The 22,915-nt window shown below is 42.4% G+C and overlaps 1 protein-coding gene across 3 annotated transcripts; it reads left to right on the top strand.

Annotated features, from left to right (window-relative positions):
• Positions 1–4,450: 4,450 nt before the first annotated feature.
• Positions 4,451–22,297, top strand: ZDHHC3 (zinc finger, DHHC-type containing 3). Of its 3 annotated transcripts, none has more exons than XR_696435.1 (6): positions 4,451–4,781; positions 7,424–7,548; positions 10,691–10,787; positions 12,598–12,679; positions 14,428–14,954; positions 15,015–15,051. XR_696435.1 is itself a non-coding variant. In XM_009697964.1 (6 exons), exons 1-6 carry the CDS (start codon positions 4,476–4,478, stop codon positions 22,295–22,297), a joined length of 984 nt encoding a protein of 327 aa, XP_009696266.1. In that variant the 5' UTR covers positions 4,451–4,475. The 3 variants fall into 3 exon arrangements, 2 of the variants coding, with proteins under 2 accessions (XP_009696266.1, XP_009696267.1); XM_009697964.1 differs by lacking the exon at positions 15,015–15,051 and adding an exon at positions 22,055–22,297 and having other exon boundaries at positions 14,428–14,558; XM_009697965.1 differs by lacking the exon at positions 15,015–15,051 and adding an exon at positions 17,249–18,026 and having other exon boundaries at positions 14,428–14,558.
• Positions 22,298–22,915: the final 618 nt, after the last annotated feature.

The following is a 22,915-nucleotide window of genomic DNA, read 5'->3' as shown; positions in this document are numbered from 1 at the left end:
ATACCCTGTTAGTTAGAAAACACACTTTCTCTCATTTCTGTTGCAGAGGAAGATTAAGTTTTAATCAATGCAGTTTTATGTACAGAAAAATGAAATAAACTTCAGAATGACCTCTCCTGCAGTTTCTATCTATCTGTCTGGGAGTTTGTTGGTGTTATTTCGAGAGACATCCTGTCCTGTGGATCTAGAGCACCTAGTTTAGCTGTCATAAACGTAACATGACTGGTTATGTACATTTGCTTCCTTTCGATGACGATAAAAGGTTAACTTTAGCTCTCAAAAAGTGGTCAGTGAACTCAGTGTGTGTGTCAAAAGCTGTTCCAAAGTATCTCTTTAAAGTATATAAAAACCCGAACTGAAAACCTCAAAAAATACCCATGATCTGCCCTGGTCTTCCCCTAGCCCCCAAATTGTTTTCATGTCATTGGCAGAACTTGAAATTCACTTAGTGCATGTGACAAAAGGTAACTTCTTCCCAAAGTTCAGTGTTCAGGGACTTCTAATAGAGGAAAGGGTCGTAATGTACGCAGTGATACTGTAGTTTTGCAAGTCGTACCCAGGTGCTTGGCTTCACTAGCCTGAGTAGTTACATGAAGATCAGCGGGGTGGCAGTGATGATGGCCGTAAGCTTGGTCTAAGTTTCATAACATCAGGACCTCAGGTGGCTTTCAGGTACGCGTTGGGTGAAGGCACACAGCATTCGTTAACTCATTCCTAACGCGATGTTTGGCAGTCACAGGCCATTAAAAATAGATTTTTGACATGACTTATGGTGGGTCAAAAGACAGTTACGTATAGAGTGTAATAGCGTATTTTAAGTGTTTATCGTAGCAGGAAGTGGATTTTAATTGCTTTTGTTTACATTCCTAATTTGTATATTACGTGGGTTTTTGATTATTCCCGCAATGCCAAATGCCTTCCAGATAAAAAAAAAGAAGAAAAGGTCTTTGCTCTGACAGGTCGTTAAGCTAAATTGATATGTGTGTTGTCATTGTATCACACACTTACCTCGTGGTCTCTCTTGTAGCCTGACACTATGGTTAAGTCCTTAAGCCCTTTGCCTGCATTGTTTACGAATTGTTTGCTCCGGAGCAGGAGAGACTGATGATTTCCATCTGTGTGTTACAAATTAAGTTCATATGCAGCATGATTGAAGGGCAGACCAGTTAGGGCAAGTTACTGCTTCCTCCCTGCTACAATCTTTTTTTTTTTTCCCATTGTATTATTTATATGAAAATACCAGGTTGGACAACATAAACAAACCCAGATGTTTGTGTATGTAAGAACAGGGAATTAAAAGAAAACAAACAAACAAAGCGGGTTGCCTAGAAGAGAAGCTGAGTTTCTAAGCTCCTATAACTTGACTGTTAAGATAACGTACACTAAAACACACATGTATTTCTCAAGTAGTGAATGGTATTTATGTACTGATGACTGACTTTTTGTTTTGTCGCCTGATGATGCCTCTGAAACAAGCATTAAATAACAAAGTGCCTTAAATAGCAAGTTTGTCCTCCAGCCAGAAGTCAGAATTGGAGGCCTGTGCTCTGTCCCCGTCCTTACTGCTCTGCAGAGACCAGTCCCCAGGCTTTCCCAGTGAGGTACCTCAAGGCTCTCCTTCCACCTTCCTCTTGGACAGTTACACGGCAATAGCTTCCCACTCCCCCCCAGTTTAGCTCCATTGTATTTCTGAGCGAGCTGTGGAGCTCGTACTGGAGTGAAACCACTTCCTTCATTTGCAAGAGAGCTGAATTTTTATGTGACTGCTGAAGTGTGCTGTTCAGGACTAAACCCACAGTTTTAATCGCTCTGTGTTTGTCTAGCTTTCACTCAGCCTCTACTAATGCTGACCTTAAGGTGACTTGTCAGACTAATTCCTCTGTTAAGTAGGAGTTTGCTTTTCCTGTGACCGTTTCATTCCTTTGCTTTAGGAAACAAAACCTTGCGGGCAAATAAAAAGAGTCTGGGCAAAAAGTCCTGAAAGTCTGTGTTTAGGACTATCCCAGCTTGTTACTGCGCCTGGTGTGTCAAGTCTAAGACTTTTCGTTTGAAAACTGAACACCTAAATTACTGTTTTCTTTCTTATTTTTTTAATGCAATATGATGTTACTGTCAACTGAACGTTGTCAGGCATGAGTCTTTAATTATGTCAGCTTTACTTTGAGCTGGCAAACCAGCATAACAATTTTGATAAGATTATTAAATAACACAGTGACGGTTAACCTGTTTCCTTGTGGGAGAGGAGGGACTGAGTCTTTTAAAGACTTGTTAAGTCTGTGTGAATGTGTGAATACATAAGCGTCCTTACAGAAATTGTGAAAAACTGGCGAAAAGGTATGGATTTACTAGTAGGTATAGATTTGTCTGAACTTAGTCTGCCAGATTGTTTGGGTAATTACTGTTTCTGAAAATTATATAGCTTGTCTCCCTAAGTAGCAGGAGTCATGAGGCTAAATTATAGCTGCGGTTGAAGTACAAAGTAATTACAATGTGGTACGTGAATTTTATGAATGAGGAGGAGAGGTTTTTCTGTTGTTTGGGGTTTTTTTTTCTCACCAAAGTAAACAAGATCCTCACATGCGTGTTTTTATCTTGATTTTTCTATTCTGTGTGATGTGTATATAAATATAAGACTGATAGGCTTTAATGTTAATCCATGTGACTTTCTTCAGCTTAGTAAAACATCTTAAACTCTCTCACTTAGCAGCATACTAAATTCTCAAAGCAGAAATATAAGAAAATACCTGATTCTCCTGGTTTATTTATACCAGTTATGCTAGAAAACAAATATTGTAAATGGTCTGGTTCATCCACTTCTGTGCACCTAGAAACTTTGTGCATCCACATCGCTCACGCTGACACACGCAAGCCTATCACTTCCGTGCTAGGATGTCATTAATCATTCTGCTCATTGATAACCTTAGTCTTTGGCTGTGAAAGACTGATTGTCCTCTTACAAATTTGGTCCTCTTGAAATAACAGCTAGAAAGCTAACTTATCATCTCCTTCCCTGTCTAGGTAGGGGCAATAGCATCTCCGTTTAGGTCGGCATTGGGCAAAGGAGAGCTTTCTCCTTGTACTTGACAGAACTTAGCCATGAAAGTTTTGAGAGAAGTTGAAGGTCCTAAGTACTTTTGCAATCCTCTCACTTTGTTTTCTGTAAAATTTATCCGTTTTGTATAGGTAACAGTGCCACTTTTTTAACAATTAAACCAAAAATAGCTTCAGGATGAACTTTTTTTTCAGAAAACAGAATTAATGGTGAACATCGTCTCCCTTTCTCTGAATTAAAATCGAAAAAAGAACACTCTTTTTTTGCAAAGCAGCGAGAATAATCCTTACATGTTGAACTAGGAGGAGGCTGAACCCTTCTGTTCAGGTATATGCAATTCAATGTGTTTGGTAGTAAAATTATTGTAGCCGTTTTTGTAGAAAGTGGGTCTTTATGTAGAGGTTGTAGTGGTTTTGAGCGTTTAGAGCATTGTGCAAATAGGAGTTTGGTGGGAGTGGCTCTGAAACTAGAGCAAGAGCGGTGCATACCTGGAGTAGTACAGTTTCTGGCTCTGAGATGGACCTTACCCTCTGGGTAGATAAGGTGCCCGTGGAGATGGAGAGGACAGGGCAATGGCAGCAAACGTGACGTTAGTGCCCTTATTACAGGGGAGTGGAGTCAGTTAGGAGTGCTAAAGGGGAGGTAAAACAAGTGCCTTTGAGGGATGGAGCGAAGGTGGTGGGAGAAGCATGGCAAAGCAGAAGACTGATGAGGGACGTAAGGCCAGAGGAGGAGGTGAGAGTGGGTGACAGCTGTTGTTCGGGAAGAGCATCCTCCAGCCAGACTGGAAAGTCCTGTCAAGACCTTTGCCTGGGTTGCTTCTTCAGCAGTTCCTGCCACCGTAACTTCGCAGTGGTTTGATTTTGCACTTTTACCCCCAAAGCTGTTGAGTCAATGGATAAGGAGAAAGGAAAGCGTTTCCACTTGCTAAGCTTCTCAGTATCTGTAGGAGAGACCCTTCCCTTCCCCACGTCTGAGGCAGCAAAAAGAGACCCTGCCAGCTGTGCTAGGTCTTTCCTTTTTTTCCTCACATGGCAGTGTCCAGTTCTCACTTCAGTTCCTGCTGTGGCAGCTCCTGCTGGCACCTACCTGATCGCTTTCTCCTCATTAAAACACTTGTTGTTTCCTCTGGAGGGGGTGGAGGTGGCACATGGGTGGATTTCATGTGTAATTAAGCAAGTCTTAAAAGCACTTAGAGAGTTCTGAGTACGGAGTGTTCTGATAAGTGCAAGAGTCTGGTTTCTAAATCCATTATTTTGTGTTTGATTTATTTACCTTTTTTGCCTTTTCAACTTACTTTCTGCAATTTGGAATTTCCCACGTGATCCCCCTGCCATTATACGAACAGAGATCTATGTGTCTTGCAAAGCGGTAAACGCTGTTTCTCCCTCTTTTTCAGACGCAAGTATGGACATAATAGCCTATGATGATTACTCCAGTCCACCGCTTCAGAGATATTGAAAGGAAACCTGAATACCTCCAGCCAGAAAAGTGTGTTCCACCTCCTAGCCGCGCTTCCCTGGGAACAATGTGGTTTATTCGAGATGGCTGTGGTATTGCATGTGCTGTCGTTACCTGGATGCTGGTGTTCTATGCCGACTTTGTAGTCCTTCTTGTCATGCTAGTTCCATCGAGAGATTATGTTTATAGTGTCATCAATGGCACACTGTTCAACACCTTGGCTTTCCTCGCTTTGGCTTCACATTTTCGTGCTATGCTGACAGACCCAGTAAGTATATCTCTCTCTGTACGTCTCGGAAAGAAACAGGCAGTGTTTTTCTTGTCTGCTAGATGTTGGGTAACTCCGTTGCTGAATGAGTGGCAGATTTAAATAACTTCTGTGTGTCAGCCTGCTGAGTGAGGCTGCTGATGTGGTATGCTAATTTCTCATCCCACTCAAGTCAGATGCAAAGTCAAGGACCCAGCTTTAGATTCCCATGGTGTGAGCAGCTCCTCTTTTTGCACTGGGAAGAAGAGTGTTTCTCTCTGATGCTGTTTTCTCCCCACTGGCAGATCTCATGTTTGTGGCTTGTCGTGTCTTGACAAACAGGAAAGCTGGAAAAGCTGGTTTTGGTTGTCTGCCTTGGCAAGTATTGCTTCAGCAGAATGGAGCAGAACGTGCGTTGTTTTGAAAAGCCGTGTTACCATCTCTCATACTAGTGATTTAGTTGAATGTATTGGACCATGCTGAAATAAATGCTGCGTGAGCATGCGAAGAGCTGATGGTTCTTAGGCAAGTGGGAAGCGTCAGAGTTGTAAGACCCCCTTGTATGTCTCCGTAGGGCATTGCTTTGTGAGAGATCTGGTCTGCTGCTTTCTCATCTTCCAGCTAGTGAGAAGATACAGTTTAGTACCATGATGCTTATTCTGAGTGGCCTGTGATGGTTTATTTTGCTTAATAACCTCTGGACAGTAGATTCCGTTCAAAACCCCATCTCCACTAGTCAGTGGGAGGAAAAACAAGCTTAGACTCCTCTGGGCCCTTCCTCCTGGGTTGTTCTTGTTGCTGTTGCGAATGGCAGTGTGCCTCATAATCTAATTACTCCTTCCAAATGTAATTTCCTACTGGAGACCTTGTTACATGCCATTGAAACTTCAGTGTAAACTCTGTTTCTTAGTTTCCAGCTCTCCCAGAACCCACAGCACTGCAGAAATGGCTTTATCTGGGCTAATTTCACCGTTTATGGTAAAGACTGATGAATTACACGCTACTGCTGCTGGGCAGAACTGCAAGTGGTAGTTGAGGCTCTGAAACTTCTGGTCATTGGACTCAGGAACAGAGGGTTGCAACGATTTGTTATACAGTTTGTATCCTAGGGGTGGTTGTTGTTGTTGTTAGTTATTGTATGCTGTGTGGCTTTAATGCCTAGGGACCTTCAGGTCACTGGAATTATTTTGCAGAGTTAGCAGGAACTCTTCTGAAACAAAAGCTGTATTCTGAAGCAGGCTGGGCAAGCAGTGTTGGAGAAGCAGATACCATCTCTATGCAGAGTAACTGGGAAAAGATATGTTAATTCCTAGTGTGTCATGGGATTTATGTGTGTGGATGGTGAGAGCTAGTGGGATTTTTGTTTTATTTTTTAATGAGGAAATGAGCTAAATGAAATGGAGGAGGGAAGATAAAGTGAGGGGATGCAGCAACATCTGGCAGACAGTGTGAGTCGGGGATGGAGGAAGCTGCCGGGACATGGGAAGCAAGGGGCACATCTAGGATCAGAATGAAACAGAAAGCACTGCTGAGCAAACAAATAGAATTCTTATTATAAATAAACAAACACCTGAATTCTTCAGAATTGGTAGCCTGTGTCACGCTTTTCAGGAGCTGCTTCTTGTGGGTCCTTGCTAAAAACATTCCTAAGGTTTTGAGCTTTGCTGCCTGCTAAAGAGAGAGAATGTGAGTTGTAGCATTTTGTTGAAATTGGTCTTGGTAATTTGTAAATTGGTCAGGCCTGTTGGGAGGTTTTTTGTGGAAAAACCCAAAGACTGCTCAAGAAAGCCTTATATCTCTCGTTGATGTGTATTATTCCTGTTTAATGCTGTTAGGAGGTTGTATGGGTGTGTTAAAAAGAGACTGTTCCATCAGAAATCTCTTAAAATATTACATCCCTGTTTTTATTTCAGTATAAAAACCTTATGTCCACAGAGGTGCATTTGTGCCAGTGTACCAGCGCCGATTTCATACAGCACATTTCATGACCTTTTTTGTTGGTTTTGGGGGAGTTTTTTTGAGGAAATTTATGGCCCTAGAAAGGCTGGAAACTCTTGAACTCAGGCTTCTGCAGCAGCAATACGTTACCTGTTTAAAGACATGTATTTTAAAGCGGAAAATGCACAGCAAAGAATGTTTTACCTAGTCTTACTCAGGTGGGAGGATTCTTAGGGTTCACTGTTTGAATGTTAACCCTGATTTAAATAACAAATACACAATGGAAGCATAGCTATACATACATGAGGTGTTTACCAGCAGCCTTGGTGTATACAATGGTATTGCAGAAGTAGCTGCTTCTACTGGAATAAAACATCTGCAGTTTCCAGTTTGTGATATGAAACATTGACATGATAAATTTGTTGATAGATGTGAAGAGAGGGATGAGGATTCTTAAGTATTCTAAGGTTACTGTAGGATTACAAAAGACTAATTGCTTAAGTGAGGATTTACTGATGTTTAAAAAAACAAAAACCACCAAAATAATATTGAAGTATGTGGTTCTTTTTGTGAATCTTCTTACTCTTCTTGGAACGCTATTGATCTTGGGGAAGTTTTTATTTCTTTCTCTTCCCTTCCCTCTCATGGTTTTAAGTCATCCTATTGTTCTTAGCACTCGTAATGTCCACAGGTTAATCTTCTGGTTTGTTTGTTTTTTTCTGCAGGGTGCTGTACCCAAAGGTAATGCCACAAAGGAATTCATTGAGAGTTTACAGCTAAAGCCAGGACAGGTGGTTTACAAGTGCCCAAAGTGTTGTAGCATCAAACCTGACAGAGCACATCACTGCAGGTAAAGTCTGTTCTGAGGACTGCTCTTTTATCAAGACCTTGAGAATTATCCAGTGTGCCTTGATCTCAATTGCTACTGGAGTCTGAGACTGGAGTGCTTAAACTGAGAGATTGACATCCAAATTCTGTTGCCAATAGTGCCAGACACGTTCAAGCTTCTCTGAAAAAATCTCAGACCTTTTCTGACAAGTTTTCATCTATGGCTGGGGCCCCTTCTTGTGAAGTGAGAAACTTAAAATGAATGCTGCCTTGACTCCAGACCTGTAATTGACATTCCATAAACTTTCGTGTAAATGTGACTTTTTAAAAAGAGACGTTGTATAACAGAATGCATAGAAGTCCATAAAATGTAATGTCTCTCAAAAGGTCAGTGTCCCTTCTGTTTTTGTTTTTATTCACAAACCCATTTGTCTAACTGTAGATTCTATTTCAAAGTGATAGTTAAGTTAAAACTAAAGTTCAGGTAACTGTGTATTTTTCCAGAGTTCAGACTTCCACATTTTCATTGAGTACTGTGACTTTGGATTGTATTTTGTGGTGGTAGATCAGTGTGCCTACTGATCAGTCATGTCCTTTATTTTTCTGGTAGGATAAGCTTCCCTGAAGGGAGTAACTGGTAGTGAGCTTTTTAGTACTAAAAAAAAAAAATAACTACTTCCTAAAATTCTCTTCTGCTTTTAAAGCAAGCGAACCTGCTTTCCAGTAAGTCGTGAACGAGTTTGCACTGGTGTCCCTTCCTTACCTACTCAAAACCCCATACATTCTGAGAGAGCTCGTGTCAGGGTTACTGCTGATTCATGCAGGGGTCTTATGGGGAGAGGAATATGTGGTACTGAACTGTTCTGCTATTTGCATTTTTCATATTTATTTCCAGGGCTTTAGTTTGCAAATGTTTTTCTCTTTTTGTTGGTTTGTTATTTTAATCAAAATCAGGAGTTGGTTAGGAGCGATGCGATCATGCCTATCACTTATTAATGCTACTGTAAAATCCCCTCTGACACTTCTTCAATTATGAATGAAACTTCGCATCTAAAATGCTGTCTTGCTGATGACTCACAGCATAGGTAAATGAAAAAGACTCTTTGGCTAAACACAAAACCTCGTTTCCATGGTCCTTTTTTCTATGCTTTAAGATAACTTTTTAGACATTAAGATGTGGGAAACTGATCTGCTGAGCACTGCTGGTGTTGAGAATCTTCAGTCAAACATTTTTTTGTGGGGTAAGGGGATTTACTGGACTTTCACACATCAAGGTTGTGCATATGCATCAGCAGGAGATAATGCTGGCTATATGCCTGAGGGACCAGGGTGCTTTCTGGTTCATATGCGAGTCCTCCAGGCCCAGCATTTGGAAGCTGAGGGGTTGAGTCTGGGGGAGTGTCTGAGTATGGGCAATCCCTGCTGCCTATAGTTTTCAGCCTTAGTTTCTGCGTTTCCTTTTCGACCAGCTAGTTTCATGTTCTGCCTGTCATCCAACTGCTGTTGGTACGTATGCACAGAATAAAACCTCTCCTCTCAGCTTTAGCTACCTCTTCCGTGGAGGTGGTCTTTGGCTTAGCTGCTTTGGGCTGTCCCAGGCCCTGGGAACCGTTGGTGGGGTTGCTTGGGTACTTCCCTGATCCAGAGCCCAAGGGAAGTGCGTGTGCATCTGCACCCAGTAAATGAGATCAAGGGAGACATCCTCCTGCCTTACACCACCTGCCTCGCCTGCCCCCCGCCTTTTTGTTTTTTAAACCAGTGATTGATATGAAGTATGACGTTATCTGGCAGATGTTTTTACTGTGCCAGCTGATTTTAGTCCCCATGTAGCTCAAAAAATCATTTCAAGCTGCTTGTTCTAGCAAAACACGGCTTTTCCTGTTTCCCACTGCACCTGGGGCTGGCAGGGAAGAGGGTACCCGGGCTCTGCCTGTGGAGAAGCAGCTCCTGGCCAACCTTCCCCTTAGGGTCAGGGCTGTAGCGGCTCCGCTGGTTCTCAGGCATGGCATATATCCTTGGGAATTACCCCCTCCGGCCAGGGAGAGGGACTGCAAGGCTGTTCTGATGGAGGGGTTGTCTATTATTTATTCATAGGTCCTCATAAGGATGTGTTTGTGTTTTTGTTTCAGTTTCCCTTAAGCATTTGGGTGTTGAAGTTTATTGTTTATAATAAGGTCGAAATATCTTTTGTTACAAGAAGAAAAATAAAATTAGCCCTCGATCCTTTCCCTTTCAGTGCTACCACAATTGTTCTGGAATGGCTGTTTCCTTTCTGGGTCTATTGTTTGTTTGTTTTGGGGTTTTGTGTGTTTTCATATTTGATTTCTGTGCTTGTTGGTGCAATGTGGTATCAGGAGGCTGCCTTTCCTCTCCTATCATATGAGAAAGCGGCAGAGAAAAAGACTTCCTTTATTATGTGAGTTGAAGCGGTTACTGACTAAGCACGAGAATGATGTTCAGACAAAAGTAATGATCTTTTAATTATTTGCCTTCTAGCCACAGTGTGCATGCTGGCAAGAATTTGGATTTTGATTTTATTAGTCTGGTTTTGTGAAGTGCTTTAACGTCTCATTTTACTTTGAATGTATATTGTGGTACTGTCTTCCTGACTGACTGCCGCAGCTGGTTTATGCTAGTATGTGGCTTACCTTGATGTCGAGAATCTTTTCTAGTGCTTTATTTAATTTTCTTTTTTGCAAATTCCTGCTACCAGCTTATGTTGGTAAACAAACCTTAGTCTGTTATTAGCAACTCTGAAAAATGTATTTATTTGTTACTGCTTTTCGTATCTTTCTGTTTTTTGTTTGGTTTTAATCTGTGGACATTTTCATAGTCCAAGTAGGTTAAAACTACACTAAATCACAGATTTTTTTCCATCTGCCTGAATGTATTGTTCAAAGCATATTTTGGCAGAACCACTGACTTGAATATTACACTAAGGTGTCTTACTTGGCATTAATTTTGTACAATGGTGGTTTGGTATTGTATGGTTCATTTTGAACAGACATAGTCAAGTGAGCAAACCGCAAATATAAATGTAAATTTTTTTAGGTTCAGATTTCACATCTGATTCTTTCCTTTAATTTTTGTGTCACCCAAACCCCTGTGAAATCTTATGTTCCTGGAATGAAAAGTGCCATAAATAAAGACCTGTATTCTTTCAGTGTATGCAAGAGGTGTATTCGGAAAATGGACCATCACTGCCCGTGGGTCAATAACTGTGTAGGAGAGAATAACCAGAAGTACTTTGTACTGTTTACAGTAAGTATTTTGCAAGTGGTGTTTGAGGTTGTCCAGCGGGCACCGCTGAAATGCCGTGTGTAGTCTGTGAAGCCACTCCAAAGGCTGGCTTTCTCTTTCCAGTTTCAGAAGAACTTTACAGGGAACTGTTGCAGACTTTTGTTTCACTAATTAGGGAACACACACAAGACAACAAGGGAAGAAGGCATCACAGAAAGTATTCCCCAGGGTTTTGCGAGTGTACACGTAATGCGAGTAGTTACTGTGGCGTTGAGCTCTTTGAGGTGGGGGCCATCCTTTTACACTGTACTGCGGCTGGTAGGGTCCTAGGCCACGTGTAGGGTTCCTAAATGTTGTAGTTGTATGAGTACCTGTGTGGAATCATATAATGAGAGCTGTTGCCACATCTTAAGTGAGGAGTGGGAAATCTGCATCCCCTTTGGCAAAAATTATCCGCCTTTTCCTTGCAAGTGGTTTCCAAGGAGTTGTTTGACTTTCTGTACTAAGCCTGTGGCCTCCCGAGTAAGAAAACAGGAGTGCAGACTTGAATACTATACATTTCTGGAAGGGTTAAAATCTGTTTCATCAGAGTGAGCTGCAAATATCCCGTGGGAGTAGCATGAATATTACAAGGCTGAGTTTCAGTGGTGCTCTTGTTTTATTAATAAATCTTTTGAGACATCTGTAGGTTGGAGGAAGAATGGTCTCATATTACCAAGTAACAAGGAGGGGAGATTTTCAGTTAAATGGAAAAGCTTACTGTTCTATGGTGTGGATTGTTAGGATGTGGATTACAGAACAAAACAAATCCCTTTGTTCCCCTTGAGCAAGGTTTTTTTCACCATGAGGAGTGAACTAGGTGTTTTAATCCTATCAGAAGGATTTCTGTTTCTGTTAAAACTGGCATCTACTCTCAAGCAAGCCGCATTAAACACTTAATGTAGTTGAGAGAAACAAAATAAGGGTTGCTGGTTTTGTTCTTTGTTATTCTTTTTGACGTGAAAGAACAGCAGCACACTCAACTTGCAAGGAAAACCAAAATACAATCCTATCACCTTTTACTGCTTCCACAGGGGTTTCTTGTAAAAAAGTCTCCCTCACTTCTAATGTCTGCCAACCTTTGTCCAGAGTCTGTAGGTTCAGGAGAGTCATCTTTTTAGCCCTGTCTTGATAAAGGGTAGCGTATGTGTAGCATTGCCTATAGTTTAAAGCTTTTTGTTACAAAGCTAAGACCTAATTTAAAACAAAAAGGGTTAAGTACAAAGTATAAAAGCTTGAGAGAAACTTTCCATGCCGGTGTCTGCCTCAGGGAAAAATACTTATTAAAAAAAAAATAATCATATCATTCTTCTGAAACTCATGCTGGAAAATAGATAAAGTGCATTTTGTGGTTAAAACAAATTAGCTGTTGTTTCTCTGGGAAACTGTAGTGCTCTCAGGAGCAAGGATGTAAGCTTTGACAACGTGCTACCTCGCTGTCAGAGTGTTGCTGCTCTCTGAGGGCTGCGCTGGACTCGGCAGAGACCAGGACAGCAAGCTGCGTGGAAGGCTGCGCTGGGGCGCGGGAGCCTGGACTTTGCGTCCAGCTGGCTTTGAATGAAGTGATCTGCCTCCAGTTCGCTCAGAGCTGGTAGTAAGGCCAGGATCAGTCCGTGTAGTCTTGGCATTTGCTTGTTTAGGGGGGATGGCAGGGCTTGGTGGGTTTTGGGGTGGTTTGTAGCTTGGGTTTTTTGAAATCTTAACACTTTGCTTTATTTAAAGTGTTTGGAAGATTTTAGCATTTTGGTCTTTAAACTGACCTGATACCTATATTACATCCTTTGTTTTTCAGATGTATATAGCACTGATTTCCCTGCATGCTCTAATCATGGTGGGATTTCACTTCTTGTATTGCTTTGAAGAAGACTGGACAAGTGAGTACTAACAAAACACCTCAATAAGATACTAGATTAGGCTATGAATAAGACCTTATAATGTAGTTTGCTTGTAAGGCAACCCCTTTTACGTGGGTTTCAGAAGAATACTATCAGGGCTCTGTTATGCTATCTCTATTTATTTTTTTTTAATGATCAATCTTAGAACTTCATAACTCTTTCTGACCTACTGGGATCTCTGTCCTGAAAAGCCATGTTTCAACTTAAGCCTCATACTGCCTAGGGAGAAGCTGAGATGTAAAGACACCTAGAGAGTATGTGTGCAATAGTCTACTGTTGATGTGAACACAACACTAATTTCCTGAATGCCAACACAGATAAGAAGAATGTGTATGCTTTTTAAAAGGGTAACCTGAATCATTCTTGCAAGACTGCCAGGAAAACATGCTAACTCAGATCCAAAAATCCACCCTCACAAGAACAAACAGTTCCTTTCTACAAAAAAAAAAAACCATCCCAACACAAACAGACAAACAAAAAACCCCAGCCCTCACTTTGGAGCAGCCAGTGAGTAAATTTTCACAAAGCCAGTTGAGATGTGTTTTTAAAAACACAAATGGATATAGAAAATCCTCTAGGTAATGCCGAGTCAAACAGCAAGCTGTCAAAGAATGTGTGTGTGCACATGTATGTGCTGCCTGTGGATTTTTTTGGAAGAGCATTAGCTTTGTTTTTCTTGGAATTTCAGTTGTGTCATTCAATATAACAACCGGTTTTAGTTTATAATGCTGCAGAGGATAGGTACGTTTACACATATTAACTGAATTTGACAATGTTGTTCTGCAGTTCAAACAGCTTTGTAAAACAGCTGCCAGCTATCACCGAGAACATCTGGATTTGACTACAGTGGCCAGGGCCATAGAGGAAGGATACATCCAAAGAGAGAGTTTGTCCACTTTCTCAGAGCCTGCATCTGTGGGGGGAAGCACCTTCCCACTTGTCCCAGGATTAGGTGGCAGAACAGAGCTGTTAGAGAGATGGATCTGTGATTCCAGCTGCCTTGGATTTGTGCTGATTGTGTTAGCCCCTGATTGTGGTGCTTCTGTTAAAGCTTAATATCTCATGAGAAAAATAGGGGTGTTTTTGGTGATACTCATTCTTGGATTTCAGAAAAATCTGGAGGTGTTCTGACATTTACAGCCTTGAACTCAACACTATGATTTTTTCCCTATAACATTTTCCTTCCTCTTCCTTTCTTCTACTCCTCTTTTATAGTTACTTTCTCAGATTTTTTTAGGTCTTGCTTGAGTTTGCACTATAGAGTGTGAAGAAAAATAAGGATTTGGCTTAATCTGCCCTTCTTTAGGTTATGACTTAGAGCAGTTATGAAAGGAAGCATACTCTGGTTTTATGTTGGAGCTACAGAAATAATTATCCTTGTGTCCTGACCACCAGCTTGAGATTTCTAATAGACTTTATCACTGTGGAAAATCCATTAAGATTAAGATTTAAGAGAGAAGCTACAGGTGAAATGGAGTGGAGTTCTAGCCATTGTGCTGGGGAAGCACCTAGGTGAAAAAGTTGCATTCTTGAAGTGTTGTGGGGCGGGGGGGGAGTTTCTTAGACTGTTTTTTTAAATTTGCAGGAGTGATTGTTTCGTTGTTGAATATCCTCAAGAATGTCAGATCTTCCCTGTGCACCTTTTTGAGAATGGTGATCATATAATTTATTTTGACAGTTTGAGTGTGGAAGACTCCCTTTCCAACTCCATTGTTTTGTCTTCACAGAATGCAGTTCCTTCTCTCCACCAACTACAGTGATTCTTCTCATCCTCTTGTGTTTTGAGGCTCTCCTATTTCTCATCTTCACCTCGGTTATGTTTGGGACCCAAGTACACTCCATCTGCACTGATGAAACGGTGGGTGTCTCACACACTCTCTCCTTTATCCTGTTTCTCACCGTTTGTAGAAGCAGTGAAGGGTTACAGGGTTTTACCTCATTGCACGGGGAATTCATATATGTGTACCCTTTGAGGAATAATAATAATGTAATAAACTGAGCCAGCACAGTGCTGGATTGTGCTCTCTGAAGGTTACTGTGAGAAGTAGTGTACACCTATGCATTGGCTGGGGTGCTGTGTTGACAGTACCGCTGATCAGGTAGGCATTGGTAATGGGGATTACTCTGCAGAGAGTATTTGCCCCTGTGAATTTGAGAACGTTTTTCCTTTAATGAAGTGCTTTTACATTGGTATTGTCTGAAATTCAGCTGTGTGTCCCCTGGTGTCACTATTTACAGCTTTATGAGCTGGAAAGCCAAGATGAGTAGGTGGGGAAGGGAGATATACACACACACGCTTCTTTTAGTCTAGAAGATTTCCAGTTTTAGCTGCTTGTTAAACAGTTCAAAAACTCTTGCCAGAGGGAAAAAGAAAAGGGAGTGGAGTAGGCTCATGGAAACCTACTGGGTACAGTCTGCTGCAAAGTCACCGTATCGTCCCCAGTTCAAAGATGGCATAGTAGGGGTTACGTAGGAGTGTTGCAGTCCGACGTACATCCCTGCATTTGCCCACTTTGGTAAAGATGGAGCTGGTGACTCCTGGGGATGTTCCCACACTTGTGAATGCCTTCACCAAGCATGCTCAGATACCCGAATTGATTGGAGTGGTTGAAGAGAAGTGATGGTCTTAAAAGAGTGACAACTCTTATTTCTTCCCCTACCTCCTTCAGTTTTCCTTCCCCTTCACTTGTTTGCCCATGGCCAGGTGAAGCTAGAACAGGTATTTTTGCTGCCGTTGGAGAGCTATGACTGGCATTGTAGACTGTAAGAGCCCATCGCTCCTGAGTCACTTTTGCAGTGCTCTTTTTAATGCTTGGCTGCTGCAAGAGGCTGATGTTCACACTGTGGCTCTTCTGTGTTCAGAGGAAGACTTCAGCTGTTCTTTCTGCTGGGGAGAGCCCTAGAAAGAAGCACAGTGTCGTACAGAACAACAAGATCCTGCCGAGCTTGGGTTTATCAATAAGTGTGTAAATTAGCAATGCTGCCTGTGAAATCATTGTCTGAATTTCTAAATCTTTGAAACCTGTCAAGAATTTTTAGAAGCTGCTTCCTACAACTGGGCACTCAAATAAGCCCCTCAATTTTCCTTTCCCCTCAAATTCTGGGAACTCATAGATGTTAAAGGAACAATTCCCCAGTCTAAAATAAAAAAATGTAATATGATCTCCCCCTGTTGGGTTGTGGATTTTCATTTTTGTTTTCTTTTTTAATATGTACCAGTAAGGATTTTGCTCTGTGGAACATCTCATTGTTGATTTGCTAGCATTGAGCTAGCTATGTCTGGCAAGCAGTCTGTTCTGAGCAGAGGAATATTTCCAGGTGAAATTCTTCCTGGTGTGGTCGCTTGCAGTGTTTTACTTCACATTTTAGACACAGGGCTGTGTCTTGTCCTTTCTCACCTTCCTCTTCCAATCACTGGGAGACCTCATTCCCCATCTTGTGTACGCTGTCCCACCGGGATGGTTCCTTTCTGCCTGAAGGGACCCAGAACCCTACTATTTTGCTGTTGTCTCTAGAGGTGACTCTTACCGGGGAGCAGCACAACCCTGGCAGTTGACCCATGTTGTGTTCTGCAGAGCTCCCAGAATCCGTGATTTGAGACAGACAGACATATTACACTGCATTAATCCGTGGCACGGGAGAGACATGTAGGTCAGGAGAAGCTTACCTTGCAAAAGATCCGAAGTTAAAGAACAGAGTGATCTGCCTGCTGCTGCTGCTGCGTGGGGAAGAGTAATGCTCTCCAGTGGCTGCACTTGTTCATTTTGCTTCTCTGGCAGCCAGGCGTAGCTTTCCTGAAAGACCAAATTCACTTTGTGGCTTTAGACACAATACAGATAATTTTATTTTTTTAATGATTGACTAGTGAATGTTTCAGCTGATTGCTTGATGGCTTATTTTTGTTCTCTCTCTAACCTTTACTAAACAATGCCAATGATTTCTCTCGAATCGGTATCTTATTTAACTCCTTTTCCCTGCTGTTAGCCCGTGCATGTTTTAGCAGTGATTCCACTGAAAGATGAAGAGGCACCAGGTAGACTCGGCTACACTGAGCCATGGGCACTTCCTGAACTTGCTTGGTGAATCTGGGAGCATTATAGAGGTTATCTTTGGGTTTGTGGGTTTGGTGTTGTGGTTTGTTTTTTTTTTTGTCTGCAAGCTTACAATGGTTTCCTCTAAAACCTTTCTGTCTGGTTAGCACATAGTGCTTTCAGCCATTAAAGCACATAGTTTTTGTTTGATTTTAGGTGATGGGGTTTTTTTAATTGACATCAGAGGCAATTGGACAGCAGGTCTTAAAAGGTTTATGAAATATCTAGGCCTGAACAAAATGAAAGTAATTTTATTTCCAAGGAATACTTTCTATCCTTAATATTTTTTTAGTATAAAACAATGAGGAGAAAAGGAAAGGCAGTATAGATGCATTTTTATTTTCTTACTCCATCACTCCATCCTTTGGATAAGGAGTAACTGAGAGTAGACCTTCCCCCAAATCCAGAACTACAAAATCTGAGTGTTTGACTGAAAATGTGATATTTCTGTTTTCAGGGAATAGAACAGTTGAAAAAGGAAGAGAGAAGATGGGCTAAAAAAACAAAATGGATGAACATGAAAGCAGTATTTGGCCATCCGTTCTCTATAGCATGGCTTAGCCCATTCGCGACACCAGACCAAGGAAAAGCAGACCCGTACCAGTATGTGGTCTGAGGAATTCTTGACCAGCATTTCCGCTAAAATAGAAACATATTACAGCACTACTGTTACAAATTTTCCATGAATGTTTAAAACAAAAAGCAAAGCAAACTTTTTTTATGTCTATTGAATGGCTGATAATTGCAGAGAAAAAAAAGCCCTGTATTCCACAATTTTAGATGATTCTGTATCTCTGGCTGAAACTGCTGCTGCTTTTCTTTTTTTTTTTTTTTTTTTTTTTTCTTTTTCTGTCTTTTTTTTTTTAATCTTGTTAACTTTACTGGCCTTTGTTTCTCTCTGCTTTCTGTATGGCGTAACTAATGTGAAGGGGATCCTCTTTCTCTGTTGTGACCCCCCTCTTCTGAGTAGATTCTCATGCTGTCTCCTGAGTGTGGTGAGCTCTGTGGAAGACATGTGAGTGCCAACAGCCCTACACAGACACCTCTGGACTTCCTGAAGGAGCACATTGCTCTTTTGTAAGTGAACTTGAACGAGGAAGCAGACACTTCACTTACCAAAAGGTGCAAGACAAGAACGTGACACAGCAAGAGAGCCAGTTGACCTGGTGATCGCATACAGTTAAAGTACTTAAAACAAACGTTGCCAACGCCAGTTCTTACCCCAGCCTCCTTTTTCCTTCCAGCCACAGAACTGTTTCCATCTTTCTGGCATTATTTTGTCTGTTCCCTCCCTTGTGTGCAGAAAATGGTTGCCCTCTTAAGATAATTGTGGCAGATTTAGAGGACTTTATGGATAATTAAATGCCTTACACTTGCAGGAAAGAAAAAGATCTAATTTTCAGCTGTTTAGAATAGCAGAATCATTCTGTTTGTGTGTGTTTGTCTTGGTAAATGACTTGGGTAGAGCAATGCCTGCTAAAGAGTGGTAACGTGAAAAACTGACATGAATGCCCAGATTACTATAAAGACTAATATTGGCGGGATGTATAGGTGTCCCAGGGTGATTGATTCTGTGTTCTTAGCATTGCCCTGCTTTACAGCTTTGTAAATCTTTTCTCCTATTTAGGCGTACGTGTGTATGTGTGTAAACACACGCACACATATGTGTAAGTGTTTCAAATTGGGAAATATTTATGGTAAGGAGCATGCATGCTGTTATGAACTGTGTGGTGATGAAAGTAGGAGGGACAGAAGGCATTCCAAAAACAAGTAGAGCTAAACCATTCATAACTACAACTGACATCTTCTGTTCAGGCAGGAATTTTATTATATTTTTGGATCATGACTCCCGTGGGCTCATCAAAAGAATTGCAAACAAAGGAAAAATAGAAATCAGCTGTGTCCATGACCTCCAAGGAATCTTTTCTTTCCTTGGTTTAAAATAAAATGGTATTTTTTTGGAAAAATGACCTGTTTAGACTGCTTCAAAGCCATGAAGGAAGGGAGAGAAATCAGGGAAGGAGAAATTTAATGGTTGTCTCATTTTGGAAGTAATGTGAATGCTGCATCTTTTCAATCTGTCAATGCTTCCATATGGAAAACAAATGCAATAAAACTTTTCCAAAAACTTGTTTGCTGTCCTTTCTTTCTTCACTTCAAACATTGGGAAAAATCTGTAATGGTTTTCTGAACTTTCACTTCTGTATGCACGCAGGCAGAAGCATATAAAGGTTAATTAACTGAGTGTTCAACATTTAAGTTTAAAAATGAGTTAATCGGTAATATACTGATCTGTTACTCAGTGGTTTTATTTGACCACTTGGATGAGGCTGTTAGTAACTGCTCCGCTGCGTACGCGGGCTGTTTCTGCAGCCCTGGTTGCTCAGGGTCGGGTCAGTGGGTGTCCGGTGGGATCTGCTGCAGGCTGCACCCCTGCCTCGCGGGGAGGTTCTGCGAGGGAAACGGAGCCTTTGCAAACACATTGCCTTAAGGAAGAAAAGTTCAGGTTTTGTTTTTATAGTGCTGATCCTGCTGATGGTGGAGAGCTGTTGTAAATGCGTGCGTAACTCCGATTTTGCGATGGTGTTTTTCGGAGAATGCTCCCAGCTGAATAGTTAAGGGCTGGATCTTTGGCCAGAGGTGTTCAGCCGGTGAGAGATGTGCAGGTGGAACCGGTGGAGAGTCCGGCCCTAAAGCTGTCTCGACACAAAGTCAGATGTACTGGGGGGAGAGGCATTAGTCACCTGGGCAATTAACGCGTGCATGCCTCTCTCTGTACAGTTCATTGCTTTAAAAGTTGTTTTGATTGTAAATTCCACTGGTCCACGTTCCAGGTTTGGTTTATTTTCATTACCGTTATTCACTGCATTTTGGAGGAAGTCTGGTTACGTTATTCTGGCATTTTGACCATTGTGAAAAAAATGTGTAACTACTAATTTTTTCTTGTTTCAAACAAATGCAAATTGTTAAACTGCATTGTATGGCATTGATATTTTCAGTTGAACTGTTCTTGTTTTAAATGAGGCATCATCACAGCTTGCAGAAATGTCCATCGACGCCTGTCCCGTGTGTGTCTCAGTAACCAGGGGTCCTCAGTTTTGCTTGCACTCGGTGCAATTTGATGCAATTCAAATGGTGCTAAACGTGGGTCGGTATTAATACTTATTTGCTCATGGAGAGTGTTTTTTCAGGCAGGACTACCCGATTTCAGGTGCTGGTTCTGCTTTAGCTTGGCCAAGAGAAATGGAAGGATGAAGTCCATCAGAGGCGGGCTCCTTCTCTTTTGAAAAGCTGCGTGGTGCTCCAAGCTGAATTGAGTGCGAGGAGCTGCCGTCGGGAAAGGCTGCCGTAATCCTGATTTCTGATAGCAACGCTTCCTCTGTCTGCCCTTCTCTCTAGATACTCACGCAATAAATGCAGCAGCCACGGCGTCGGTTTGTTACTAACACGGTAGAAACCTCTGCAGTTTGCTAAGGAACAGCCAACAACCAAAGGTCGTCCTCCGCTTTGAAAAGCGTCTCCCTCCTGGTCGCACAGCCGCAGTATCGGAACCGGAGTGGAACCGGAGTATCCTGGAGGAGAAGCACATGGTAGTGCTGAAGGGCTTTGCCGAGGCTCTGCCGTGCCCGAACGCTGCTCCTCTCCCGGCTCGCCCCGCGGGGAGGTGAGGACCGGCACTGCCCGCGGCAGCACCGGCAGTCACATCCCGAGGGGCCAGAGGCCGCAAGGGATTTTCCCTGGAACAGCAGAAACCGCGCGTTTGCAAGCTTGGGAGCAGAGCGAAGGGACGCGTGCCTGTGCTTAGCGTTGCGAGATGCACGTTTGTCCTTCAGGGCTTGGATTCTTCCCGAAATTGGAACCCTGGAGACTTCAGTTTTGGTATTGCGTCGTTTCTTTCTGCAAATGCACCGCTGGATTTCTCCCCAGTCAGCCCGAGAAGCGGGGCATGAATGAAGCTCAGAAAAGCTTTGCACGTAATTCCTTGGTTTATGGTGTGTTTCCTCCCGGGCCCGCTCGTGCTGACTCAGCGTTATCGCAAAGCCGAGCTGCTGCTGTATCAAACTGCCGTGCTATTTATAAGGCGTGCCGTGAGTGCAGCTGTGGTGCCGCTAAGCTGTTGCGTGTATTCGCTTCCCTCCCTGCAAAGCTTTGAAATGTTTTGTGGGTCGTTCGGGAAAATCTGCAGGATTAGACCGTGCAAGTGTCTTTTTTGTCTGGCTCTTCTAAAATTGCGCTTTTAAATGTTTTTAACTGAATTTCTTCGTTTTTCCTTTCCTTGAGTGTCTCAGAACTTGGATCCAATATTCTTGCTTCTCTAAGAACAGAGTTTCTATGTGGTCACTTGTATTTCATCACGAACGTGTCGTACGCAGCTGTAGATCTGACTCCTCTCTTACGGACATAAAAAACCTGTGCCCTATTTCATATAGCGGTAGCCTTAAAAAAAAAAAATAAAAATTCTTAGTTCCTTATTTCTACATGGAGAAGACTACCAGAAAAAAAATGTTGCTGCCCAAATTTGATGGATCTGTTATTTAAATACAATCAAAATGTTTGCGTTACTAAAAGTGATGTTCTTGGAGGGAGAATGACTCCGAGTATTGACTGACCAAGGCTCCGGTCCCATTTTGAAGCCTCCGCTTCCACCTGTACAGATTCCCTCGCCTCCCAGCGGGTATCGGGCTTGCATTGTGATTTGTCTTGGACAGTGTGTTACATGGAAATTGTCTTCTTAAATATGTGCTCTTAATTGGCACAGAGTAAGCTTGCTCGTATGTCAGCTTCTCGTGACGAGCCTAGATATGGCTGTGGTAAATTCCTGATCACTGGAAAAAAGTTGCAGTATTTTGCCTGCATCCGCACTATTGTGCGAATTGTATTGCCCAAATAGGGTGAAATTTTAAGTTCTAACTGCGTTTTGTTACTCCTCGGAGGGATTCAGAAAGCAACGGGAGAAGAGGTCCATGTTTCCAAAAGGGATGGCTTTTAAGAAGCCATCTCTTCACCATAAATATCAATAGCCCCTGACGCTGAAATAAGTCATCGAGATTCAGATTGTCCATGAATTTGGCCTTGGTTTATGGGTTTTGTTGTTAAATTTGGGGATGAAACTCTCAGTAACGCAGGACATCTGTCTTCATTGTTAACTAAAACTTGGGTAACATCTTGGCCATGGGTGGGCAGTTTTCCAGGCGCTACAGCGGTTGGTGCCCAAGGACCTGCTATAGATGGGAGATGACCCAAACCTCTTCTCTTCTTGCAGGGTATCGAGCGTCTTAAAAATCAGAAGCCGACCTGGGAGCAGATCAGCGGCTGGGAAGGAATGAAGCTGGCGTTCGGCGGTGCCTTCTCCGTGGGCTGGTTCAGCCCTTTCTCAAACCTGAGCTGCCGGAGCCCAGCGCCGGCCGAAGCGGTGGCAGCAGCTCCTGCCTCTGCAATAATGTCGCAAGAAGAAATCGAGCAGTTTCTCGCTCGAGACGTTGCCGTCCAAGTGTTGCATGAATAAGCAAAGCATCCTCCACGATGTCAGGAGCGGCCTTCAGGTGTTTTTTTCTTTTTTTTAAATAACTACTTGTGCTGCAGATTTAAGGGGTTGGTTTTTAACATACTTTCGGTGCATTAAAAAATTCAGGAGTATTTATCTGCAAGCCAGGTACAGCACTAGCAGAAGCAATGCAAATCTCTAGAGAAGGCTTTGTAAGTGATGAAATTCATCACTGCATCAACTGCTTTAATGAGCTTTTCTTACTTAGCCTTTAAGGAAAGTTTATAGTTGTCGGATAGATTGGTCCCCGCTCCCAGAAATGTGCGGTCCGAAGGTTAATCTTTTGTTCTTGCAGCCTTTTGGAGGGCTAAATGATAAGCCCTGCGCAATGGCCAGATCAGCCCAGCTCTAAAGGTTTTCTTGAAGAACGCATCCTTTTTAGCTCGTCCCATGGGTGCTGCCCCTGGATGATGGAAGCTGCTGGTGCTCAGGTCTTAGCGGAGGTGGGATACGGGGCTACGGATGCAGCAGATGGGTGAGCTCGCCCTGGGTGTAGTTCCTTGGGGCCCCAAAATATCTCCAGGGGTAAATTTTAACCCTTTGTGCTCGCAGGGCTGCCCAAGATGGGTGGTGCTGGTC

This window comes from Cariama cristata, unplaced genomic scaffold (genome assembly GCF_000690535.1).
Source record: "Cariama cristata isolate BGI_N322 unplaced genomic scaffold, ASM69053v1 scaffold33563, whole genome shotgun sequence".
In the NCBI taxonomy this organism is placed as follows: Eukaryota; Metazoa; Chordata; class Aves; order Cariamiformes; family Cariamidae; genus Cariama; species Cariama cristata.
Note: the sequence above shows the minus strand (reverse complement) of the source record. Positions and strands in the feature narration are given on the sequence as shown.